The sequence below is a fragment of the Osmerus mordax genome, chromosome 8 (assembly GCF_038355195.1).
Source record: "Osmerus mordax isolate fOsmMor3 chromosome 8, fOsmMor3.pri, whole genome shotgun sequence".
Classification (NCBI taxonomy): Eukaryota; Metazoa; Chordata; class Actinopteri; order Osmeriformes; family Osmeridae; genus Osmerus; species Osmerus mordax.
This window is the reverse complement of record NC_090057.1, coordinates 12,186,148-12,213,242: the sequence shown is the minus strand read 5'-3', so window position 1 is coordinate 12,213,242 and position 27,095 is coordinate 12,186,148. Positions and strand designations below refer to the sequence as shown.

Sequence of the window (27,095 nt, the reverse complement as noted above, 5' to 3'; positions counted from 1 at the left end):
TATTTAAGTATATAGGTCTACCCGTAATCATATTAACATGTTCGTGTAGTTGTGTAAACAAATGATGTAGCATTCAATTCTTTCCTTCTGCTGTCAATCACTTGAGAACTGTCAAGGAAAGGACCATGTGACCTGTGAGGTCTGCTGTTAAATTGCGGTACTGTCGCTATATGCAATTGCGTTATGTCCTCTCCAATAGAATGAATGGACTCTAAATAGTAACCAATCAAATGAGAGCTTGTCTGGCGTATAAAAACCTAGCAAAGCAGCTTAATTCTGGACACCAGTATTAGCGTTGGTGTGTTTGTTCCTGGTCGAAAGAAAGGATTTTTGTTTCTTTCCCAAAGAAAAGCATCATAAGGTAGGAGTAGTTCTTACGGGATTGAAACCCACTAATTTTCACTCACAATGCATATTGCTGGTGGCATTACAATAGTGCGTCGAATATTGCGTCAATACTTGTGTCAACTGTATGATCAATTTAGGAAGATTGGAAAGGTTTCGGTTATTTCAGACGAACAAAGAACTCTCCATATTTAATGTCAATATGCACGTTCAGGGGATGGGGAATTATAGATTTGACTAATTGACCTGGTCTATTTCCAATAGAAAGTGAATGGTCCCATTTATTTGACGTTTAAAAACCAAATACATTTGGGTCGAAATGTATTTGACGAGATGTATCGCAGTCGACATGACTTGCATCGTCAACGACCTTGCAGTCTCCCATCTGCAAGGTCTTGGTATTATCGTGCTGCGCATTACGCCTTTGCAAGCTTTGAAACAAATGTCTAAGCTACGATGCATTACGCACTGCATTGCTGTAAGTATAGACTTGCATATAGAATCACATTCCATCGTATTCGTTTTTATTTAAATAATTGGCAGTAGGCAATGATGCTGCTATAGGCTGTACCTTAAGGATTGGGCACATCCTGAGAATCTAATAAATTGGGAACAATTCTGTGCGACTCGAATCAGAAATAGGATCTTATCTTGACAATTGCATCATATGTCTTCAGTCAACTTTATATCCTACGGCTATGGATTTCGGTCACGTTTGAACGACTGTCATTGATATCCCATTGTTTCGTCTGTGTGCAGGTGAGCGCAATCATGCCTTTCGGTAACACGCACAACAAGCTGAAGATGAACTATTCTTCGGAGCAGGAGTACCCCGACCTCAGCAAGCATAATAACCACATGGCTAAGGTGCTGACTCCGGAGATGTACGCCAACCTGCGGGAGAAAGAAACTCCAAGTGGATTTACCTTGGATGATGTTATTCAAACTGGGGTTGATAACCCAGGTAAATAAGCAAAGCTTCTTATGTCGGCCAAGTCGACTGCATTGTACTGCGCTGCCTGCCCCTGAGTAATTTCGAGAAAAGCTTCCATGTTGCAATGCCAATCACGGGTGAGATCTTTCCCGTTGCAACGTGACCTTGCCAAGAGCCCCCCTTCCACCCTCACACACGTGCGTGCGTACATGCGCGCGCTCACCACACATGCACACATGAGTGTCTTGCATTAGGCTTGCCAATATATTAATTGACCCAATTAAATGCAGTATATTGACATTTACTGTAAAAGGCCAAGCTTACTAACTATGGCTGAGAACGTAACCATTACTGCTCAGCAGTGGGTTGAAATACGGTCTAGGGCCTCATTACTAGGCTCCTTCAGCTTGCCCTTCAATGTTTTTTAGTAAATGTAAACCCCAAAGCTCCAATAAGGGCATTCAGAGGATTTTGAATGACCTTGAGAGACATTCACTGTGCCACAAAGTTCAAGATTCCAAAAAGAGATTACAAGCTCAATCATGTTATGTAATCCTAAGCGGGCATAACCAACATTGCCTAGGTCTTTACCGTAGACCTGAAGCAACAGGAAATTAAACATTTATCCGAAACTGGGCAATTTTAAATGGCCAGGCCAAGGTATCACAGGAAATTGCATTTCACAAAATGTACATCTCTAATATTGTATCGCATTATAGTTTAAATCCGTGAGAAATTATCACAAAATGGATGGGGGAAGGTGAGTGCTACACTGACCTCCCAGTCTGGAGTCTGCCAAGGGGAAACTGACCCCATGTGTGCTTTCTCCCTCCTCCAGGCCACCCCTTCATCATGACAGTGGGCTGTGTGGCTGGAGATGAGGAGACGTACGAGGTCTTCCAGGAGCTGCTGGACCCCATCATCGAGGACCGTCATGGCGGATACAAGCCCTCAGACAAACACAAGACGGACCTGAACCCAGACAATCTCCAGGTAGGGTGGGCCCGCATGCATGCATGAGCCTGGCATGCTACAACCTTCCAATATGCGGTACTGCAGAGTACATGATGTTCTCAAAGCGTGAAAATGTGACCTCGGGGAAAGAAATTGTCTGAAGGGGTATAGTTTGTTTTCAAAAAAGGAATTCGGCACAAGATTAGTCATGTCATTAGTCAATAACCATTTCAATACCCCAACATGGATTGAATCAAATCCTTTTATTGTCACAACCATTTATATACACGTGCAAGAGTGGGTGAAGTTCAAGGCAACATGGCAGTATAACAATTACCCTAAATTCTAACTTGCACATCACAATTTACACATCTGTTACACAACACTGTACAATATGCCGTATACACAATACAGAATAGAAGATACAGATCGTGTGTACTTTCCCATGAAAACCCCACATCTGTTAGCATCGATGCTACATGCTAATGCCTGTGTTTGGGCAGGGTGGTGATGACCTGGATCCCAACTACGTCCTGAGCTCCAGAGTGCGCACCGGCAGGAGCGTCCGTGGCTTCTGCCTCCCCCCACACTGCAGCCGCGGGGAGCGACGGGCCATCGAGACCATGTCCATCGAAAGTGCGTAGCTCGGTCTCCTTCGATGCCTTGTTGGAGCTTAGATCCTTTTGTGTGCAGATGCTGCCCCCTGTCAGTATTGGGGAGAACAGCAAATTGATGGTCTGCTATTTGATATGTACCGGTATAATTACCTCAGTTTTACATTTTCGACAATGGGTTTCCATGGGAATCGTGACACCACATAATCTGCTATTGTCTACAAATCTGGGGTATTGAGTTTTGTCAACTACTCAACACCTTGTACATGGACAGAACTAATTCCTTGTTTCTTGTGTAGGTTTAGACTCACTTGATGGGGACCTTCAAGGCAAGTACTACGCCCTGAAGAACATGACAGACGACGAGCAGCAACAGTTGATCGATGATCACTTCCTGTTCGACAAGCCCGTTTCCCCCCTGCTGCTGGCATCTGGTATGGGCCGTGACTGGCCCGATGGCAGGGGCATCTGGTGAGTACCCTCCCAGGGATAGATGGGATATGTAGTGCTCAGGTGGCTAGTGAGACGGAGGGGGGGGGTTAATCAACAGTGCAAAAATCCTGATGTTCATGGGCAGTGGCCTTGGAAACATTGCTTGACTTTAAATGTAAACGATCCCGAACATTAACAACCATGTTTTGATGGTCATTTGCAGATCTCATATTCTTCGTCAGTACAAGCACCATGATCAAAACTCATGTACACATACATCTTTTATGTGCTTAATATCTTCATGTTGTAGGTGTTTTTTGGGCTGGGAATTAGAACTAAAATTACAATATGTCCCGTCAGTAACTGCTGTAGTTAGGTTACCTTAACCCTATAATCTCGAACAGAAGATGAATGTCGAATGACAGGAAAACCAGAGTGGCTATATAAAACTAAGAGATATTTTGGTTTCAGTCGCCACAGAATGCAAATAACAATGTCTGGATTCAAATGGATTGAGGCCTTCCTGACGAATCAAATGTGTTCTCGTCCAGGCACAACGACAACAAGACCTTCCTGGTCTGGGTCAACGAGGAGGACCACCTGCGTGTCATCTCCATGCAGAAAGGTGGCAACATGAAGGAGGTCTTCCACCGCTTCTGCACGGGCCTTACAAAGGTGGGTGTTTCAATTATGCAGACTCCTTTGAATACTGATTAAGGGGGGGGAAATGACTTCAGTGCTAAATTACAGACCATTAGTCAGTTCATGGATGATGTAGTTTGTCGTAGTCTGCTGATTGGTGCCGTTTCAAATACATTTGAATGAATTTGTCTTGATATGTTGTCTACATTCAACTGCATCATATTTCTCCTCCAGATTGAGAGCCTGTTCAAGGACAAGGGCCATGAGTTCATGTGGAACGAGCACCTGGGCTACGTGCTCACCTGCCCCTCCAACCTGGGCACCGGGCTGCGCGCCGGCGTACACGTCAAGCTGCCCAACCTCAGCAAGCACGAGAAGTTTGGCGAGGTCCTCAAGAGGTTGAGGCTGCAGAAGCGCGGCACAGGTATTTCTTTGTTTAAAAGTGTGTGTGTGGGGGAGAGGGGAGAAAGAGAAAGGAACATTTAACCTTTTTTTCTTTTCTTTTTTGGGGGGGGGGGGGGGGGGGGTAGTAAAGAGAACTAATTCATTGACATCACTTTGTGAAGGCATAATCGTTGTGGCATTGGGCTTGTCAAGGGAAAATGATTAGTCATGTGTCCAGGCACTGTCCGGCATGTGGCAGAATATTCAATATCTTGTTGAACAGTGTTCCTCGCGGGCAAGATTTGAAGCTTTTAAAAGATCAAGCCTCATTTGACCCAGTTTTTACACACTGAAGGATCTGTACTGCATTTTTGGCAATTGGATTTTGTTTCAGTGGTAAACAATGTTTTTTTTATGTCATAAAAATTTGATAGGAAATAAGTTATGGATGCAGATACATTTATATTTTTCCCCATCGAATGCATAAACTGACATCATCTGTCTCTCTCCCTCAGGCGGCGTGGACACCGCAGCTGTGGGCGGAGTCTTCGACATCTCCAACGCTGACCGCCTGGGCTTCTCCGAGGTGGAGCTGGTGCAAATGGTGGTGGACGGAGTCAAGACTCTGGTGGACATGGAGAAACGCCTGGAGGCCGGCCAGTCCTTCGACGACATCATGCCCGACCAGAAGTGAAATGCTTTTTCGCTGACCTTTTGACCTCTTTGCCCCGCCCCTTACCCTCACCAGTATTTCTCCCCCCCACCCCGTCCTGTGTCTCTCCCCGAAAACCAATAATCGTAATTACATCCAGGAAATACACTCCGCCCAAGCGTTTAGTGGCACTAAAGTTAGACGAGTCTTCCATCAAGTGTGATGAAGGATTTTGTATCTCAAAGCCGTCTTGTTGCAAAAAAATGTCGAGGATGGATCTTAACACCTGAAATAAAGTCTCTTGGCCCATGGAAGATACTTGTGTTTTGCTACTTTTGTTTGTTTTTATCGGCCTATTACATTTGTTGGCAAAATAAGTGCACATTAACTACTATGTACATTGCAATTGCATTAACATTACAATTGCCTATAAATCCAATGTTACTATTTTTAGTTACATGGACTGATTCCTTTGGTTCCATCAACCCTACAATACATGGTCAACAGAGCAATGGGTGTGGGCCATTATCATAGCTAAACAAACCACTGGTTTTGACATACTGCTGCAATATATTTACTATGACAACGTCCATAATTGTAGCCTGAACAAACAAGTTGGGTATAACTGCCCAGGTAAAAAAAAAAAAGCAGTTTGTTGTATACAAGTGGATGAATGGGTGATTGTCGTGGACATCCGAGGTTTATGTATATTGTTTTTGTACATGACAAATCTCTGTTCAACCTGATTTAAAATCCTTCATATTTCATGGCAAATCAAAAACCAGGAATAGAGCACATGGGCCAAAAGAGAAGGTTCACCTGTTACCTGGTGTCAAATGAGGGCCCATTTATTCATTAGTGCTCAACTATGCACATTCTATACTGTATGTTATGTAACTAGTGAGTTGTGAAATGACTGTTGTGCTAGGGTGTTAGTACCTACCAGTCAGGACCAAAAGGGGAAGAACCTGTGCATTTAGTACACCTGCATATTATAATGACCTGCTTGCAGTGTCAGCCCTTCATATTCTGGGACACAAAGTAATTGGTTTTCATCCCAGGACTTTTAGTATACATCCTTTGACTGGGATTTGAAGCCCAGTCCTGAAGTGCATTGATGTTCATGAAGAAATGATGTGCACAGTGTTAGGAATATTTTAAACTGAAGTACTAATGTCTAATACCTGCGACATTTCCTTAGTGTCAGTGTCATGAGCTTCTCCATCACGCACTGCAAAATCAGAAAGACACGAGGCCTGCTTGCATTTTAGGTGTTTTTAATGGAGACACTGTTTAACCTTACCCGATGCTGTGTTAACATTAATTCCATAACTCCCGGCTCAGAGCCTGGACTTATAAAACAAAACAAAAAAGGAAGTATACCAATATGCAACTGCTGCAAAACTAAGGTACATTATTTACATTTAGAGGAAAAAAAAAAGGTGAATGAACAAACAAAAAAACAAAACAGTGCCAACGTTCTTAGAAGGGGTGTGGGAGTGAATACTGAAGTTTGTTTTTGAAAAACTGTCCCAGAAGTGCCATTTATACATAACTCCGCCCAAAGGCCCAGTGGGAGGGACCATGTAACACTTGGCATTTCAGCGACATCACAGGAGAACAATAATAAAAATAAAACACTAACAGTGTCAAAGGAAATCAGCTAAATATTCATACGTATACCAAGAAGGAAAATCTTCCTGATTTTCTGTAAAGTCTTTAACAAATGACTCAAAGTCCCATGTTACTTTGCGGCAGTCCCTCTAATTTTGGAGAGTCTGCAGAAGTGCGTCCTCAAGGCATGGGCATCTTCTGGCCCTTGCTTTCTGGGCTGTGTGACACCATATAGCCTTGGCCAGCTAGTTTTAACCATACTTATGAACACTGGATAAACAATGGGTTGTTTTGTGTCTGTGTATCTAGGCTGCCTAGTAAAGGGGAGAAAGTGCCAAACCCTTTACCGTTCTGACAATGATAAAAAATACCATCATGTTTGTGCAAGTAGCAGAAGTATATAACTTCTCCATCTGGGGGGTATACTGTTAGAGGCCAATACTTCAACAAACGTCCTTACCCTACTGTGTGTGTGTGTGTGTGCAAGACTGTGTGTAACAAGAGTTTATAAATTCCCACTTTAGGGGACATCTCCAGGAGCCTCAAAGGCAATAATGCATTAGTGCATTCAGAAACAAAATGAGATCAAAAATAAGATTTACTATCGACATTTCATCCAACATCTCTCCCTCAACTGCTCAAGACCAACTTTTGCATCATCAACAATAATAATAATAATAATGCTCCAAAGATGCAGAAGTTATTGCCTAAGCTATACATAACATGTTCAATACATACTTTTTTTGTAACAGTGTATTGGAGGACAAACCGTTGTGTATCTGCTACTTAAATTGTTTACGAATGTACAGCACATTCCGATGTTACGTTAAACTTCTCAATTTCCAATCACTTTGTCAGTGAAAGTACTTTGGATACTGGTCAGAAAAACTCCATGTCCCGTTTCCGTTCCGCCCCCCCCCCCCCCCCCCCCCCCGCCCTTAACAGAGTCTTACTGTATCCCTACAACTTGAGTTCATTGGCAATTTTGGACGCGATGTTCTTGAAGGCGATGGACGTGCCGGAGATGCGCTTGAAGCGCACGCCGTTGAGCGAGAGGCGGGGCAGCTTGCACACCTCCATCTCCCATTGGACCAGGCTCTCGGCGTGGCCGTCGCCGTGCACGCACAGCAGCAGGAAGCGCTCGCGCTGCTCGTAGTCGCAGTTGTTGGCGTCCAGGACCTTGCGGATCTCCCGCATCATGTCCACGGGCTCCATGGATGACGTGGTCTTCATGCTCCAGGTGAAGCGGAGCGAGCGCGGCTTGGTGTCTTTGTGGTGGGCCGGCGGCGGCGGCGGCTGTTGCTGCTGGTCGTCCTTCTGGTCTCCCGAAACGTGGCGACTGTTCAGAAGGGGAGAGGAAAAAGAGGGCGTTCAGAAGGTCTCGGGAGCGGGTAGATGGGGCGGGGCTGTGTGGTTGGCATTTCAAGCAGACAACGTCGAGATGGAAGATTGATTGGTTGTGGTGGAACGAGTCTCGTGCAGGCGAGTTTTAGAGTCATGCAGCCATTGACGCATTGGGACGCACGATGCACTGTCATGTTTGTGTCTTCTGACAGACCCACACATGCATTCCTGCATGCAGCCTTAGATAGAGGACCTTTCTACACAGGTCCAAGTCCAACTTATCAATCCAACTTATTAAAACTGATAGACTTTTAAGAATATGCTTACCAAAGGTAGGTTTGCTAATATGAAGAATGTACATATTTTCAATAAAAAGAACAAACAACAAAAAGTGTTTCTTCAATAGGTTTGGAAGCTTCTTGAAGTCACTTGTGAAAAACCCCATCCTTGCCATTATCAAGTTACACCTCTAGATGTCAATATTGACCAAAAGGGAAATATAAGTGTTCTAGCATTGCCCTCTATAGGCAGTCAAGCAACAGTGCAGGTGAAAATAGGTATTGTGCTGGCTACGGAACAACATTGAAGCCCTTTATAAAGTCAGCAGTGTCTCTTGGCATACAGCCCAGGCTGTTTTGGGGCCATTGTAACGCCAGTAGGCAACTTAATCTAGTCCAGAGCACACGAGTGAGAACATTTAGTGCTGTGATGCCAAATAGGATGCTCAGCAGCCAAAACCTAACAGTCAACTTGTTCATTAACTAGAAGCTCATTTATAGCCTTCAAATATCCAATTAAGTGATGATTTGAGAGACACAATTCAATTTTTAGTCTATCAATTCCAGGTCCTCGTTTGAGCCTTCTCAGGCAACGTCCTCACCCAGCTTGTGGCGGGTTAGAAAATACAAAAGAATGGGGTGGGACAGAGAAACAGAAAAATGCAGATGAATATCTAATAACTGAGGATCCCATCTCACCTTGATCCCTCCAATCTCCCGTTTCTCTCAAACTCAGCTGTGCCTCTGACAGGAGAGGATGCGTGAGAGCACAGAGATAAAGAGAGGGGGGAGAAAGAAACAACACAAGCTTACAGTACATTCCAGAGAGGAAAAAGGATGCAAACTCCATCTCACTGGGGGAGGAAATGATATCAGGAAAACAAATTAAAAAGAGAAGGGGAAAATAGTGCTTTCTGGATGGGTCCCCCACTAGAGACATGCCTGTGTTGCTGGCTTCAGAAAGGGGCATGCACAAAGTGGGTGTCAGAAATGAGAAATGAACAGTGAAATTTCATGTTGAAATGTACAACTATGTTGTCATAATCTAAATAATCCCTGCCCCCTTAATGTACCCTGGTCCCGACTACAGTATCTCAATACTTAAAGTATTCATTGTTCAATTCAATGTCATAATTTTTTTTGTGAACCCACATTCTTTTTAAAGATCTTTTCACTCTAATGAAAAAAATTACAAACTTACAAAGAATAACATTAAGGTGTCAATTCATACTTCCTAATGAATAAATCACATTGCTGGACAGACAGAGGATGAAAACAGACATCAACAGACAAACAAACGGCATTTGAAAACAAACACAATTCAAAAACTAGGTGTCAGTCATGCGGATGGAGGGAGTGCTGGAGATGGTGTGCTGTGAAAGACAAGAAAAGGCGGGAAAGAGACAGGAAGTTGTTTGAGGCTCAGACAGAAGGACCATCTGTAGATAGGATGGGCTGGACAATGTGAAAGCTGTTGATTAGATTCCCCTGTCCGACTATATAATTACACAGAAGTCGAGGAGATTACAGGACACAAAGCAGTTAATCACTGCATAGCTACGCTTCTGCTTAGCTGTTAAAAACATCTCTTTAGAACAATGATCAATAGCATGAAGACTTCTTAATGCATCACAGTGAAATCTTTTACAAAACCTTCATACTGCAACCGATTCAATATTGGTGTCCTGCTTTAGGGTCTAACTTATCCTAATTCCTGCATGGAGAAAATAGTAGCTAGCCAAATAACTAGCCACAAAGAAACTTTGGAACACTGATATGGTTCAATTATTATGCCATTGATCAAGGCATCATACTACTAAATTTGCAGTCTGGTACATAGCAACATTTTAGCATATAACAAGAAGATCGCAAACAAAGTCTCCCAGTAGCTCTACCCACAAATTGTCAAGGGTACAGTGGGATTGTATCGGTGCTACACGCTAGCAGGTCGGGAGAGATCAGGAACAAATTGTGGGACAAGGAGATTGTTTCTTTGAGGATACCGACATGAGGGGAGAGCGAGAGATCTGAGGGGGAGGAACTTGCTACGGTCGTCGTCGTCGTGGTACCTGAGCATCCTGCAACGACCCACCTCTCAATCGTCACTTTGATCGGCGGCAACATTTAGAGCCCAGAACGGTGTCCTAAATTGTACAACCAAGAAGGTGTCACACTGTCAAACAGGAGATCATATCAAGGCATTGCGTTGCTAAATAGGGGAAAGGGGAAACGGTGTCTGGCCTACCCAGTACTGCGTTTGAACAGAGGGTGTTTCAGTCTGCAACATTTGGAAGGATTTCGAATAATGAGATGACATCTTCATTTAAACAGAACTAAAATCTCAATGTAGTTTCACCAAAGCATTGTGAATGGGTTGGAAACCCGCTGTAGTCACCAGTCTATCAAGAAAAAGAGATTGGAGGAGGGAACAACTAGGTGCTTTGTACAAATTAGGATTTACAAATACAAATTCACTCAAACCCCCATAATAGCCATTTTCAGGGAGAACACTTCTGAATAAATCAATATATTCGACCATGTCCACCTCTTTTACAAGACAGACAACAAACATTGAATCAAAACAAAAGATCAGATTGATGTCTTAGGAGTAAACATTAGTGTTTGCATACACGCCTGCTCAGTAAAGAGCCATGCATGGTTGATTAGTAGAGTCAGACTTCTGCTTTATTCAAAGACTGATAGAAAAGTGACAGGTCTTAAGACATGCTCAAACGCACTCTGTTCAATGCTCAGGAGGCCCAGACGGCTTTGTTTCAGTCATTTTAAGTTTGTCCACAAAACAGTTCAAGTTGATTACAGTTGAAGACTCAATAGTGAAGTGTATAGATTAAGTGTATAGATTAATTGCATGACAAGCCAGGCCGAGAAGTCCTCCTACCTTTTGGAAAACCTGAATGACATGTTTCTACAAAAAGAAAAACAATAACAACCAGTCAAAAAAATGTGACGAGAGATATATCTGGTAAGAAAGATTTCAGCTCCACTTTGTGAAGATTAATATTTAATTACAAGTTTCAATTTTGATAACTGAAGAGTGCCCGAGTTTGAAATGTACACAGTACTTAGACTGGACTGTCAGCTCTTGCTGAGATAGCATCTGTTACTGGCAGATTGTAGACAGATTATATTTATTAGTAGCCTCCCATGGGTACAGCTGAGGTGTAAGAACAGCTACACACACACCATACAGCACAGGCTGGAGAGACTACAATATTACATTGTACAAGTGCATATTTACCCGCAAAGACTGCAGCTTGTTTTGACTTTTTTATTTATATTGGGAAACCACAAAGACTGTGGCTCGAGATACCCCCAAGACCGCGGCTTGAGATTCCGAAAAAACTGCGGCTTGTGTGTTCCGGATTACCGCAAAGACTGCGGCCTTTGTTATTATTATTATTATATATTTATTATTATTATTATTATTATACTATTGTTTTTATTGATTTTTTTTTGTTGATTTTTTTATTTCGGGCCTGTTAACTCTTCGTGACCACTAACTGACGAATCCAACACAACCCTATTTTAATCAGGTGAATGTAACATGCCTGGGACTATGATTAATAAAAACTTTATAATAAAAGACTAGGCCCACTAGTCTTACTGAGCCTTGAATAAACCTACTTATATGCCTTGACAGAATGATGGATGCAAACCAAAAAAAATAAATAATAATAATTTGGAGTCGTCCGGCTTTTCGGGTTAGGTTTGGTTGTCAAGGGAGACGAGCAAACATGGATATATATTATTGAGGACTACAAACAAGAATGAGATATTCTTGCGACATAGGTTATGGCGAGACAGGGCTATTAATTAAGTTATGGCTACACACATTTATAATGCCTGTAGGTAAACAAGGTTCTGAAGGAGATTGTTGCAGCTCCATCTCTGTTTCAGACCAGCTCTCTTATTCCACTCCGAATTTGCATATAAACTCTGTTAATATTGGATTGGTGATTGATGGTATGTCTAATGGTTATGAAATGACAAGGACATGCTTAATAATCATAAAAAAAAAAGAAAAGATAAGGTATAGTAAAAACTAATATTCAAGTCCAGGTCTGGACTGGGACTGAAAAATGGCCCGGGACTTTGAAACGCAGACTGTCCCACGACCGTGTATTATTATTATTATATGTATATATATTTTTTGCATTATGCCACAGCTGTTTGACCAGCCGTTCGGGAAATCTCCCGACTCTCCCGACGACCAGTCCGACCCTGTTCGAGTCCCATGTCCCATCGAAAAAAAACAATATCCTTAAAACCCCCCTGACGCCAGGTAATCCGGCCAGGTGCAGGGTGGAGGTGGCGGTTGGGGGAAGGTCTTACCTGCGCGTGAGCTTGGAGGTGAGCTTGGTGAACAGGTTGCTGGTGCCGCGGCTGCGGGACTGCGAGAGCGGCGTGGCGTCGTGGGAGAGCGTGGGCGAGGCTGGGGGCCCGTTGTAGGTGGCCGTGCGGCGCTCCCTCAGCTGGCCCCCGTGGAAGGTGCTGCGGCTGGCCGTGCCGCGGGGGAAGCGCAGCCGGTCCGGGGGCGTGGCTCCACTGCTGATGCTGTGGGTGGAGGCCCCGCCCGGGTTCCGCTGGCTGGCCGTCGACGACGTGCTGGAGGGGGGGGAGGGGTTTACGATTCACCGTTTGAAAACAAACTCCACTTGCGGAAAATAGTCTTGCTGCTGGTTCGTTTGTGCCTTCCGACATGATGGCGTTACCGGCAACCACATGACATGACAAAAACTTCAATATGATGTTAACAGGAGCCAAGTTGACGCCAAGATGTAATTTAATATACATAACCGAAAGAATGTCAACACACAAACAAAACAAACACTTCTCTTACCTCAAAAAAACTGTTGATGTCAAGGCTCGGTTATGGTTAGTTTGTCTAATCAACTACAAATGACGAAGTGTTTTTTATTGTTGTAATTACTCACGTACACCTTCGTTGAAGGTGTACGTGATTTGAGATTTGACTCTTTCAGGACACGGGAACACAGTGGGTGAGAGGGTCTACGTTTTGGCTACATTAGGGAACGATTTGGCTCGGTAAGAGTCGGCACTACTTGAACAAACTACATTAGGGGTCGGTTAGTGGGGGAGAGGGAGTATCGTGCAAGCGACACCTCGCCCCTCGTCAAACAGACGTCGGCTCAAAACGTGACCCCATACTGCTGTAGGGACCTCGAGGAGAGTGCGGAGCTGACGGAGCGAGGGGGGGTAGACGGATCCCAACGGGGGTGGGAGTGTTTGGGGGGGGGGTGAGGTTACCAGGAGCGTTTAGCGAGCAGATGCAGCGTCGTTAAGATGGGGAGGTGAGAAGGAATGGACTGGAAGGGGAAACGACACGAGGCGGTTAAGACACGAGCAGGACACGTCGAAAGCCCCCCCCACCCCCCAGGGAAAGCCCCCCTGGGGGGAGAGCGTGGAGAACCCCCCCCCTTACTTAGGCCGGAAGAAGTCGCCCTCCGGCGGCAGCGTTTGGCGGCAGGTGTGGCCCGAGGCCGACAGGGACACGGCCTTCTGGTGACGCAGCCGGACCGAGGCCGAGGAGGTGGTGAAGGCCTTGGCGTAGGCAGAGGGGGTAGCAGCACAGGCTGACATTTCACTCATGCTGCCCCCCCCCACGGTGGATGGGTGGTGAGTGGTGAAAACAAAAAGAGCCAGGGCAGAGAAAGGCGGTTTTAATAAAGCGCGGGCACAACATAGAAGCTCTTCGCCACCGTGTGAAGGAAGCAAAGGACAAAATGAGGAATGCTTTGTTGTTGTTGTTGTTGTTGTCCTCCTGGCTACCTGAATTGGTTGTCTTTAAAGCGAGGGAGCAACGATGCACATGAAAAATACGAGGATTTAGAATTGTGAATTGAGGAAGGAAACGATAACGGACACACTTCTGCCGCAGCCCTCGTAAAAAGCAGCAGTGGTTGCAAGATAGTTGAGAGAAAAAAAACTAAACAAAACTTAAACTGATGACTTTGCACAAGGGTATGTAGCGATGGGCCAAACTGCATGTTTATGGGCTTGGAGAAATAAGTCTGCGCGACCTTTAACACTTCCCAAAAAACGACCAAGTTCCTTTCAGATGTGGTGAACGACGCACACGTGCTACACTGAAAAGCCCCCTTCTAGGCACTACACTTTGATAACCTCAACAACTAACAGGAGGCTCAGACGAATGGCTCCTCTAGGGTATTTGTTAACTCATTTAACATAGGGAAGCAATCAGAACACTGTGAAGTAACAAACTGTGTTCCGGAATGAAAGGATAAATCTAGAGTCAAGCTAAAAACCCTGTAAATGGGTCCATCCCTTACTTGAGATTCAATAAGGATCAAACGGGAGGGAAGCAGACCCAACTCCACTTCGGCATTGAAGGCTCCTCCTTAAGCCCTGAACGCCCCTCACTGACTGAAGGTCACAGGTGAGTTTGTGCGTGCTTGGCGAATAACTGCACATCTGAACTGTGACGTCACACAGTGGATGGGTAGAATGGAGAGCTCCCCAGAATAACATGACCAAAATCGAAGACAAAATATCTTCTTGGCGCAAAAGAACCCTTTCAGCGAACACATTTGTTTCGGTGTGCGCTCAACGTTTACCACCCTCCCCCCACTGCATATTCTAGAACCTTCTGGCATTTGTTTTGAGACAACAACCCCTGCTATGAGCCGTGTAACTAAACCACCATCTCCAGGGCCTGCATGAATTTAGCATGGCGATGCACAGAGCTTCCAGTGGGAGGGAGGGAGACAGGCTTTCTGGCAGGTGTGTGTGTGTGTGGAGGAGTGGTGCAGGGGAGAGACCGTGTGAGGAGTAGAGATGGTGGTGCGCCCGTGTGTACACGTGTGTACACTTGGTGTGCGAGTTCGGGAAGCAGGCGCCTGACGCTCACCTGTTTTCCTTTCCGTTCTGGATGACAGCGTGGCGGTCCGTGGCGTTCCTCTCGCTGCACACGTACGTGTTCCTCCTCGTCATGCCGCCTGACGCCGCCGTACTCTGGGGAGGACAGACTCACGGTGAACACTTTCAGACCACGTCGTTAAGCGGCGCGTTCTAATCACACCTCGATTTCATTGCCGTCGTTGGCCACAGTGTGACATCCTTAGTTGTGATGCTGCCAGCGTTTCTTCAAGAGAGCGTGGGAGAGATTGGACGGATGGAGAGAGACACAGACAAGGAGAGGGCACAAAAAGGAGAGGGAGAATCAGAGGGAGCGAGAGAGAGAGAAAGAGAGAGAGCAACAGAGAGAGCGAGTCACATAGCCCACAATACACACTAGCTCGCAGCAGTGTATCAGGGTAATGGACTGGAAAATACGCACTCCAAGGGACAATACAGAGAGAGGAGGCTGAACAAAATGAACATGTGGCTTGTGTGTATGTGTACGAGTATATTCCGTGTGTTACTCCTGCGGGCTTCCGAGATTCGCCAATGTTGTATTCCCCCCCCCCCCCCCCCCATCCCTCTCATGATGCGTGTCCTGTACTAAGAGTGTCAGCGTGCATCGGCACATCCCGTGTTACTCACCGGGGTGGTGGAACCCTTTTTGCGGTCGGGTATGTCAGCCTTGTTGGGGTTGTTGGCGTTGCCCAGCAACGGACTGCCGGGGGAGCCTCCCCTGCCGCCCGACTTCCTGGCCTGGCCGCCGCCCTCCTCCTTGATGTCGTTCTCCGCTGTGCTGGTCTGGCTCCTCTTGGGGTAGCCCGCCGAGGGGATGGACGGCCCGGCTGGAGAGAGGGATGGGGGAGGAAGAGATGGAACCAGATGGAACTTCAAATCAAGGGCATGTATGTATTTATCTGTGTTTTGTCGTGAAAAAAAGACGGTTTTTACAACACGTTCTCGCCCTCAACCCCCCTCCCACACCTCCCCTCCGGATCTCACCTTGGTCGCTGTAGCGCCTCTGTTTCTGCGTGGACGAGACGGAGCGCTGGGCCTTGAGGTGGGCAGGAGACTGGCCGTTGTTGTGTTCGCTGGCAGGCCGTGCCTTGGCCAGGGACAGGTTACTGCTGGAGCTGGAGTCACTTACCTCCAGCTGGAGGGGAAGGGGTTGACATAGATGAGAAGTTCCATGTTGTGTCTGGGCTGTGAGTGTGTGTACATGTTGCGTCTGGGCTGTGAGTGTGTGTACATGTTGCGTCTGGGCTGTGAGTGTGTGTGTACATGTCGTGTCTGGGTTGTGAGTGTGTGTGCGTCTGGGTTGTGAGTGTGTGTGTACATGTCGCGTCTGGGTTGTGAGTGTGTGTGTACATGTCGCGTCTGGGTTGTGAGTGTGTGTGTACATGTCGCGTCTGGGTTGTGAGTGTGTGTGTACATGTCGCGTCTGGGTTGTGAGTGTGTGTGTACATGTCGCGTCTGGGTTGTGAGTGTGTGTGTACATGTCGCGTCTGGGTTGTGAGTGTGTGTGTACATGTCGCGTCTGGGTTGTGAGTGTGTGTGTACATGTCGCGTCTGGGTTGTGAGTGTGTGTACATGTCGCGTCTGGGTTGTGAGTGTGTGTGTACATGTCGCGTCTGGGTTGTGAGTGTGTGTGTACATGTCGCGTCTGGGTTGTGAGTGTGTGTGTACATGTCGCGTCTGGGTTGTGAGTGTGTGTACATGTCGCGTCTGGGCTGTGAGTGTGTGTGTACATGTCACGTCTGGGTTGTGAGTGTGTGTGTACATGTTGCGTCTGGGTTGTGAGTGTGTGTGTACATGTTGTGTCTGGGTTGTGAGTGTGTGTGTACATGTCGCGTCTGGGTTGTGGGTGTGTGTGTACATGTCGCGTCTGGGCTGTGAGTGTGTGTGTACATGTCGCGTCTGGGTTGTGAGTGTGTGTGTACATGTTGCGTCTGGGTTGTGAGTGTGTGTGTACATGTTGCGTCTGGGTTGTGGGTGTGTGTGTACATGTTGCGTCTGGGTTGTGAGTGTGTGTGTACATGTTGCGTCTGGGTTGTGGGTGTGTGTGTACATGTTGTGTCCGGGTTGTGAGTGTGTGTGTACATGTTGTGTCCGGGCTGTGAGTGTGTGTGTACATGTTGTGTCCGGGCTGTGAGTGTGTCCACGCCGTCCCCTCACCTCTGTCGACTTCCTGCCCAGCAGCAGGTATGTGGCTGTGATCTCGTCGTACTTCATCCGGGTCAGAGAGTCCTGGATCTCCTCTCGTGAGTAGCCCATCCCCACCATGATGTCTGGGGAGGGAAAACAGCGCAATGTGACGAGGTGTGGGGGACAATGCGAGGGGGGGACAATGCGAGGGGGGGGTAAATGACTGTCCATCCCATTCCCAGCTGAAGGCTCTAATGCTACAGATGTGGGCCAGCCTTAACCAGCGGTCAGGATGGAAACCACTACTACCACGTTAAGACCAAAATGTCATACTATCTTTATGAGGCATTTGTTATTCCCCCTGAAATGTTATCATATATGAAAGATTTGATAATAACAGTGAAATGGCTGTTTTAAATGGAGGAGTGGAACCCGCTGTTAGTGTGTGCTCAGACAGAGCTAATGCTCGTCCCATGTGCCCCCTCGTCTCTCTATCCCAGCCTCTCCCCACTGCAGGGATCGATCCTGCCACTGACAGGCAGAGGGCATCGCAGGGGGCAAGCCCTGGGGGGCATCCCAGTGGAAAGAACAGAGCCACCCAGCCTCCGTATCGACCACTGGAGTGTGTGTGGGTGTGTGTGTGTGTGTGATGTAATGAGTGTGCACGTGCATGCAGTAGCAAGCTTGATACATGTCTACATAGTGCGTTTGTGTGTTTGTGTGTGTGTGTGCGCGCATGTGTGTGTGTGTGAGACAACTGGTCTTAGAAACATAAAACAACAAGTCCGGCTCACGTTGGGCAGAGCATGCCAGGTTAGAAGGGCAGGACTTGGGCCAACCGTGATCATAACACCAGCCCACTTATGGCAGCGAGGCCAGAAGTGGCTGGGAGCATCTCAGTAACTCAGCAATAAAACTGACAAACTCCTCCGAATGGATCCATCAGGCTGACATTGCGGTATTAAATTTAAATGACCGTGTCTGTCCCCCCCCCCCCCCCCCCCCCCCCTCCTCATGTATTTACTCCATTACCCCATGAATTTACGACCTTTCGCCGTGACTTTAATGCGGCATCTCATGGATTTACTGCCTTCTTCCACGAGTCGACAGTTCCGTTATTCCCCAAAGCTACTGTGTTATTCCATGTGGTTGTGATGTGTCACATAAGTCTGTTTGTGTGTCTGGGGGGGGGGGGGGGGGGGCACACTGTACCTATCCTCTTCTGGTCACTGATGTCCAGTTCAGGCTCTACGAAGGGCTTCAGCTCGTCCTCCTCGCAGCCGGCGTTGATCCAGCGATCCTTCATGATTTGCTGCGACGGAAAAGCAGCAACTTAGGACAGCCTCCACTCTCAGTAACGAGCGTTACTGGGGCGATACTACATTTTACAGTCCTCCTCTGAACTTGTGTTATGTTCATTTGAGTAGGTTTCTTTCGAATGGCTCCGTATGGACATGCACTATTAGACAAACTCTGTCTGTCTAAGTGCCCTCAACACTACAGTTCATCTCCGTCGCTTCAGGGTGAATAGAAGACTGTAAAATAGAGAACCAAAACATTGCACATGAAATGGTTGTAAAAGGATGTTTGTGTCCCTTGTAGGGGTGCCGTCGAGGGGAACCGGACACGGATGCTGGAGTGGTCACATTCACGCTGGGAGAGTTACTACATATTTATTGGGTAGAACACATACTTTTTTTCCTGACCCTAGCTGACTTATTGGCAGGGAGAGATGGCGTCTGAACACGGACATTAGGCTTCTTTCCCTTCTATCCAGTGAGGGAGTTTCGGACGCCAGTGCCAGACGTCAGACACAAAACAACTTCTCAATCGAGTTTTGTATGGGTGGGAATGGATTGTTTGTGGTGAGTGAGGGTGTGAAAGTGAGTGAGTGAGTGAGGGTGTGAAAGTGAGTGAGTGAGTGAGTGTGTGAAAGTGAGTGAGTGAGGGTGTGAAAGTGAGTGAGTGAGGGTGTGTGAAAGTGAGTGAGGGTGTGAAAGTGAGTGAGTGAGTGAGGTGTGAAAGTGAGTGAGTGAGTGTGTGAAAGTGAGTGAGTGAGGGTGTGAAAGTGAGTGAGTGAGGGTGTGAAAGTGAGTGAGGGTGTGAAAGTGAGTGAGTGTGTGTGTGAAAGTGAGTGAGGGTGTGAAAGTGAGTGAGGGTGTGAAAGTGAGTGAGGGTGTGAAAGTGAGTGAGGGTGTGAAAGTGAGAAAGTGAGTGAATGGATGTGCGAGAAACTGTGCGCATGCACGCCCTAAGACAGAACACATCCCATCCTAACATCCACACAGGGAGGGAACCAGACAAAAGGCATGCAAAAAAAAAAAGGGAACCACAAAGGGAAGACCAGACTGACGTGCACGGAGGAGGAAAAGGAGGGAGTAATAAGTAGTAGTAAGCGGAGACATATTTACATTTTGGCCTTCCTCCCTCACCTCCAGAGTCCCCCGCTTGGCTGGGTTGAGCACCAGGAAGCGCTTGAGGAGGTTCTCGCAGTCGGTGGACATGTAGAAGGGGATACGGTACTTCCCCCTCAAGACACGCCTCACGCAGCTCCTGCAGAGAGAGAGAGAGAGAGAGAGAGAGAGAGAGAGAGAGAGAGAGAGAGAGAGAGAGAGAGAGAGAGAGAGAGAGAGAGAGAGAGAGAGAGAGAGAGAGAGAGAGGAGGGAGGAGAGAGAGAGGAGGAGAGGGAGAGAGAGAGAGGGGAGGAGAGGGAGAGAGAGAGAGAGGGGGAGAGAGAGAGGAGAGAGAGAGGGGGGGATAGAGAGAGAGAGGGGGGAGAGAGGGAGGGGGGAGAGAGAGAGGCGCGAGAGAGCAGGAGAGAGAGAGAGGGGGGGGATAGAGAGAGGAGAGAGCGATTAAGAGGGGGAGAGAGCGATTAAGAGGGGAGAGAGAGAGAGAGAGAGAGAGATCTTTAATATAATCAATTTGGCAGATGCTTTTATGCAAAGCGACATGGGGCCGATTTGAATCGGCAGCCAAATGCTTACCACTGGGCTATCCTCATTCCCAATCTCATTGTCTACTGATGGTGATCATTAGCCAATGAGAGACAACCAATCCCTTCCAGTAGCATGTGAACACAGCTGTATGAACCCCACGGTCATCACACATGCACACTCTCACACACACCCCCAACAGACCCGCACGCACCCCCCCCCCCCCCTCTCCCACACTCCCCAACCCCCGTCTGGGACCCACCTTGAGGTTCTGCCCGTCGAAGGGCAGGGGAGCCGCTGACCAGCGTGTAGAGGATGACCCCCAGGCTCCACACGTCCACCTCGGGCCCGTCGTACTTCTTCCCTGGAAGAGCTCCGGGGCGGCGTAGGGGGGGGAGCCGCAGAACGTGTCCAGCTTGCTGCCCATCGTGAACTCGTTGCTGAAGCCGAAGTCGGCGATCTTGATGTTCATGTCGGCGTCGAGGAGCAGGTTCTCTGCCTGGGGGAGGAAAGAGAAAGAGGTGGTGAGTGTGTGTGTGTGTGTGTTGTGTAAGAGAGATAGAGGCAGCATGTGGCTGCTGAGTGCAGTAAGTGACAAGTGAGAATGTACATATAAGCTCTTCTCAATAACAAATACTGTAGGCTACATGCACCAACATTTACTTTTGGCCATATTAGCAAACCTTACGAAATCCATCAGTCACTTGAACACACACACACAGCGCTTACTCGGCAAAGCAGAAACTTTATTCTTTCAAATCCAAAGGCAGGACACATACAAACGGTGAAAATGTTCAGGCTAGACTTCTTGAACTATGCTGCTATATCACCCAAGGTGATAGATGCAATATGCATGGATGTGCCAAACACGCGTTTCTGTAATTCAATAGAATGTTGTGAAGCATCAACCTCAGCTGAGAAAGGGAGGGAGGGAGGGAGGGAGGGGAGGGAGGAGGGAGGAGGGAGGGAGGGAGGGAGGGAGGGAGGGAGGGAGGGAGGGAGGAGGGAGGGAGGGAGGGAGAAAGGATGATGGCTCAGACCCGAGACATAGAAAACAGGAGCGGAGGAGAGGAGGACAGGAGGAGAGGTGTGCACAGGACACACGCCCCACCGTTCCCCGCTCTCCTATCTTCTCCATCCCTCCCCCTCCTCTCCCTACCGTCTTGTGGCCATGCATCATTTAAGGACGTGCCGCTGAGCGGAAACAGAGCGCGCACCGCGCCACACGGAGAGCGCTGCCGCGTTGCTCAACAAACACACACACACAGTCAGTTATACACACACAAACAAACGCACCCCACACGGGTATCCCAACACGATGCGGCAGGTGAAGCCCCCTGCTGTTGGAGCAGGAGGTGATAATGACTTTTGTGTTTTCTTGTCGGTGTGTGTGTCCTTACCTTCAAGTCTCTGTGCACAATGTGCTTCTGGTGACAATACTGCACGGCTGATACGATCTAGAAAACAAAGAGACAGAGAGACAGACAGAGAGAGAGAGACGGAGAGAGAGAGACGGAGAGAGAGAAAGCAAGCCGTTAGACGGCTATGCAAAGGCAGATATCGTGCAAGTGTAATTCATGTCTGTGTTGTTTTATGAGGACATGAAAATGGACATTCACGTCACTGCAGACGCCACTGTGCATCGTGGGGGAGGACGGGGGGGGGGTATTCAGTAAGAAAAAACTACATTTGTGAGTGGGGCAAAAAACCCACTCAGTGGCATCGACCGACAGGAAACACTGTCGTGGAACACCATCGATTGCCGAACGGTGTGGTGTTAAGGGCGCACACAGAAGTTGTGTTAGAAAGTTGTAATTTCTTGGGGGGGTGGGGAGGGGGGGTGGGGGGTGTGTGTATAGATCATGTAACGTGCGTCATAAGGTTTGGCTCCTCTGTCCTCACGGTTCACTGGTCACACACACACACACACACCGAAAATGGCATCGTTCGAACAGCGTTTGGATCTCGACGGCTTTTCTACCGTTTCGACAGTCTTCCTCAGAGTGCTCCGTGGTAGATGGGAGGAAGGCATGTTTTCATGTACACATACAGGGCGGGGAGTCTCTCGCACACGCCGAGAGGGTCAGCCTTGTGCTGTACACATTGTACAGTAATTGTCATGCACACGGTGCAGTACAACGCCCACCCACGCAACTGCACTCATCGATAACAGACGGCTGTGTTGAAACCTTTCACGCGGCGAGCGTGCAGTGCCTCCTCTCCTCCCTCATGTATACCCCTTCTTCTCCCTCCCTCCCTCCCTCCCTTTCCACGACCCAGATATCCCACAATCTCCACAGCGACACGTGGGCTGCACCAATCAGGAGTGGGGGGGAAGGGGCGTGGACTGGGACAGCCCCTGTCTGGAAGCGTGGGAGACCCCCCCCCCCCCCCTACCCCCCAACCCCTTTCCCCCCCCGGGGCATATTCATGCCTGCAATACACTATAGGTTGGCTGAGTAGAAGGGATATTCCATGTGTGTGAAATGAGAGAGAGTTGGAGAATTGAGGAGAACGAGCGAGCGAGAGGGAGAGAAGTACAGCCTTGTCGGAGAGTGAACGAGGAGTGATGTGATATCCCCTGATGGTCCGTCTCCCACGTAGGTGTCTCTGCTCTCTGCCACTTCGTTCCCTCTCCCCTCAATCACTCCCACCTTCCTGTTTTCTACCGTGTCCTATGAAGGAGGGAGTTAAGGCAGTGAAGGCAGCCTGAGAGGCAGATATCAGACTGCTAGTACTACGCATCACTGCTGGATCCCGGCCACCACATCTTCATGAGGCTAAAAGACGTCCGGATGTTGAGGGAAATATGGACAAATGCTGTGCGAGTACCGCACGTTCCTTCAGCCACAAAAGATATATAAGCCTTCAATATACAAACGTAATTGTAGACACACTTTTTTAATATATTTTTTTGGTTTGTTTAAAACGTTTCAGCACACGTCAGAGCATGGAATCTCTCGAACGTGAACCCCTAAAAGGCCTAATAAGGAATGTGCCGTACCGACAAGCGACAACCGATCGCAGATTTGGATCGCCATACTGTCGTCCGATGGCTGTTGCGCGGCGCACTGATCGACGCACGGGGTCGGTGAGGCCATGGACGATTGGACGATGTCGCTTCTCGACCGTGTCAGACGCGCATATGCACTCCGACGTCCAAATTCGCATTTGCCTTTCTTACTTTGGGGAGTCAGGTGGCTGAGCGGTGAGGGAAGCGGGCTAGTAATCCGAAGATTGCCAGTTCGATTCCCGTCATGCAAACTGACGTTGTGTCCTTGGGCAAGGCACTTCAACCTACTTGCCTCGGGGGAATGTCCCTGTACTTACTGTAAGTCGCTCTGGATAAGAGCGTCTGCTAAATGACTAAATGTAAATGTACTTTGTTTCCCCCGGCCCCCTGTCTAACACACCGCTAGAGGACTCAGAGATCCAGTCCAAGGAGGGTATATGACAGCCTATATAGGCTGCGCGGGAGCTCCTGGGTGGTTAAAATGGGGTTTGTATCCCTCCTCGAGTTCCGCCGAGCCAAGTCTGACGCCTTTAAAAAGAGGCGTGCGTGTCAGTGTGTAAAGTGAAAACGCGCGTGTGTGTGTCAGTGTGTTAGTGTGCATTGATAAAACGTGTGTGTGTGCGTGTATGTGTTTGTGTGAGTTCGTCCATAACCGAGGAGATGTGAGAGGAGTGGCCTGGCTTTGAACCTAGGCCATTTGAAGTGTGTGTGTGTGTGTGTGTGTGTGTGTGTGTGCGCGCACATCTATGTGATGGCCCCATGCATCCGTGTGTCAGCGAGTGGGCATATAAACATGTGGGTTTGTGTTTGTCTGTGCGTGTGTGTGTGTGTGTGTGTGTGTGTTCAGCCCGAATCCAGTCCACTGCAGTACCTGTCTAAATTTAGCCCTGGCCTCCTTCCTCCTTCATCCGTCCGTGCGCCACCAGGTAGTCGAACACCTCCCCTGGAAAGACAAGCACAAGGATGGGTCAGCACACTCTGCCTGCGACCCGCCACGGGCCTTCCCAGGGAGACGGCGGGACAGACTGGTCCGTCGTCGGACGCACGCCACGCGTCACGTTTCTCTACGCCGTGGCGTGCGTCACGCCGTGTTGAGGTGAACGCGTGTCTCACCTCCGCTGGCGTACTCCATCACCAGGTACAGGGTCTTCTCCGTCTCGATCACCTCAAACAGCTTGACTGTGGGGGGTGGGGGGGGGGGGGGGGGGGGGGGGAGAGAGGATCGGTTAATCCTGGTTTTTCGTGCCATGCTGGTGAGCAGCCTGTGTTTACGCGTGTAAACGGGGACAGATGATGTGAGAGACAAAGAGGAATAAGTGTGTGTGTGTGTGTGTGTAGAGAGTGCTGTGGTGTTCCTGCCTGCTGCCACATAACAACCAGAGATCTCTCTCCCACGGCACACTAGCACCCAGCTCTGGCTTCTGCCCTTGTGTGTGTGTTACATGTGTGGTTGTGGTGTGTGTGGTGGACAGGCAGGCGCGAAGTGTGCCTGTAGAACAGGGAGTTGGGAGACAAAGTCAGGCTTCAGACAAGACAGGAAGGACACACACACACACACACACAAACACACACACACACACAGGAGCGCTCCTAAACCAGCTCCTCGGCTGCCTGCACTCCCTCCGGAGTCTTCTCCTCCCCTCCTCTCATCCCATTCTTTCTCCGCCTCTCCTCCTGTGTGGAGCCGCTTCGCTCTCCCTCCCTCTCTCTGACCCTCCTCCGCTGTGTCCCTCCATCCGTAGCCCGTTCCCTCCCTGCGCCCTCCCCCCCCCCCTCCCTCCCGCCCTCCCCCCCCCCCCCCCCCTTTCGAAGGAGATCTAATTTGGACTCGACGCGCCTCGTCGGCCGTCGCGATTTCGCCACCGCGGTGCGTTTCAATCCGCTGACCCCCCCCCCCCTCTCTCTCTCTGCCCCCCCTGCCTCCACCTACCCCTCCCCCCCTTCTGTGCTGACCTACCTGGCTCGGCGGAGGGGTGGGGGGTGGGGGGAGGATGAGATGAGGAATGGAGGGAGCAGAGAGGAATTGGGTCAAAGGTAGGAAAAAAGAGAGAGAGGGACTCGAGCGCCAGACGCGACCGATACGAGAAAGAAGAAAGAACGGAGAGCCCACAGGGGTGACATTCCTCAGGCCCAACCAGACGATCTCCGAGCGCGCGTCCCGGGCGGATTGAGGCGGAGGCTGCGGGCACGAGGAGCCGATGGCAGATGCTGACCGTTGCGTCTTTGTTGAGGACAAGAACCGTGAGTCTGTTTGGGGCGCTCTACTTGTGTGGGTGTTCACAAAGCCAGACGAATCCCACCAGCATGGTTCATCAGAAGATCCTGATAGGTTGAGACCGGGATCTGATGGAACGGATGTCATCCGTTCTCAATCTCTACTCCCTACTTTGGTTTTCCAAAGGACTGACATCACATGCAATCAGCGACATGGTAGGTCTGAACCTGCCCACGCATGAAAACACACACACAGACAGGTTCAAATCCTTTGTAAGAGTCCTTATCTGTCCACTAAGCTAAAGACTAGCGATGACCCTGAGGAGGATGACTCAGGTCTGGTGGTTGTGCATTACTCATCACACCACCGTGAGTCACACAGTCACCTCCGGCAACCGTTCAGCCTGGCTGTCGGACGCACTGAAAGCAACGAATGAAAACCAGGACTGGCTTAGGGGGACGACCATAAAGGAGCGCGCTTCCCGGTTCCGGAGACAACCGGAAATGTTCCCACCCCTCCCCCCTCCCCCCCCCCCCCCCCCGGGGGGGTTGCCTGCGTCCAACACCTCCGTTCAACTTCCTGAGGGTTCATTTATTTTTTTTATGTTTAATAATTTTCCCTCTCTCTCTCTCAATTTCCCTGCTGCCGGAGCTATCCCCGTTTCCTCCCCGCGGGTACACGCACAAGCCGGCCTTGGTGTGACCACACACACACACACGAGGAGAGGTGGGGGGCCGTGATGCTGGATATAGCTGAGGGGGCGGAAGCTGAGTGATGGAGGTCCATTATCCTGCTTTTCTGAATGAGAGTGACGAGAGACGACTGGCAGGTGCTGATGGGGGGACATGGGGGAGTAAGGGGGGGAGGGAGGGGAGCGTTATGGGGTGAGGGGATGCTAATATCTTAACGCCCCTGCCCTCCCCCCCCCCCCCCCCCCCCCCCCTCCCCCCATCGGCACCTGCTAGTCTCCCCTCCACACTCTCATTCAAACCTCTCCCCCTCCACCCTCCCCCCTCCACCCTCCCCCTGACATCCCCCGCCCCTGCTGTGTTGTTGACCAGAGAGAGGTGTGGCAGACGCTCATATCGTTACGCATGGGCTTGGCACATGTACACACACACACACACACACACAAACACACAGAGGTACAGGATGGCCCCTGCACACAAGTTCACGTCTACTACAGAAGAAGGTCATATGCCGTCTTTTGTAGGGCCGTCCCAATCTGGGTGGGCGTGTGCATGCACGTGTTGACATGCGCTGTCCAGAAGTGATTTATAGGAATATTGGGTGTGTGTGTGTGAAGGTGGGGTCAGGAGCAGGAGATGTCAGATGGACACGCGCACACACACACACACACACACACACACGTTCATTCAAGGGAACGCACACACACACACACAAATAGACATTCCCAACCCCCTCTGGATCTTAATCCATGTCCAGGAATTCCACAGTCTTTTCCAGGCTGTTCCCATTCTCACACACACACAGGCACACACACACACACACACACACACAGGCGCACACACACAGTGACCCTTTTCCAGGAGGCACAAAGCCCGTCTGTGCCTCTCTTTGTGTGTGCGTATGTGTGTGTGTGTGTTTTCAAACACGATGGGGGATGGGAATGCAATGTCACCCATCAAAATAGAGAGATTCCAAACATCCAAACAGCAGATGGATGGAAAA

General features: G+C 48.9%; 2 protein-coding genes across 2 annotated transcripts in view; one reads left to right on the top strand and one right to left on the bottom strand.

Moving 5' to 3' along the window:
- The first annotated feature begins 224 nt into the window (after window positions 1–224).
- On the top strand, window positions 225–5,271 carry LOC136947352 (creatine kinase B-type). Its single transcript, XM_067241382.1, has 8 exons — window positions 225–361; window positions 1,105–1,309; window positions 2,118–2,272; window positions 2,737–2,869; window positions 3,147–3,318; window positions 3,831–3,954; window positions 4,156–4,345; window positions 4,821–5,271. The coding sequence occupies exons 2-8, from the start codon at window positions 1,117–1,119 to the stop codon at window positions 4,997–4,999; spliced, it is 1,146 nt and encodes a 381-aa protein (XP_067097483.1). The 5' UTR covers window positions 225–361; window positions 1,105–1,116; the 3' UTR covers window positions 5,000–5,271.
- A 2,248-nt stretch (window positions 5,272–7,519) lies between these two features.
- The window catches only part of LOC136947459 (MAP/microtubule affinity-regulating kinase 3-like), a gene marked incomplete in the record, with an annotated part of 29,654 nt that continues 10,078 nt past the window's right edge, over window positions 7,520–27,095 (bottom strand). Inside the window, 19 exon segments of the mRNA XM_067241547.1 lie at window positions 7,520–7,910; window positions 8,893–8,937; window positions 11,093–11,119; window positions 12,547–12,819; window positions 13,658–13,825; window positions 15,104–15,207; window positions 15,739–15,938; window positions 16,096–16,246; window positions 17,269–17,381; window positions 18,451–18,550; window positions 19,671–19,778; window positions 19,780–19,791; window positions 20,438–20,464; window positions 20,466–20,542; window positions 20,545–20,674; window positions 21,576–21,632; window positions 24,060–24,086; window positions 24,088–24,131; window positions 24,302–24,367. Of these exon segments, the coding sequence (XP_067097648.1) occupies window positions 7,532–7,910; window positions 8,893–8,937; window positions 11,093–11,119; window positions 12,547–12,819; window positions 13,658–13,825; window positions 15,104–15,207; window positions 15,739–15,938; window positions 16,096–16,246; window positions 17,269–17,381; window positions 18,451–18,550; window positions 19,671–19,778; window positions 19,780–19,791; window positions 20,438–20,464; window positions 20,466–20,542; window positions 20,545–20,674; window positions 21,576–21,632; window positions 24,060–24,086; window positions 24,088–24,131; window positions 24,302–24,367 (2,108 nt within the window).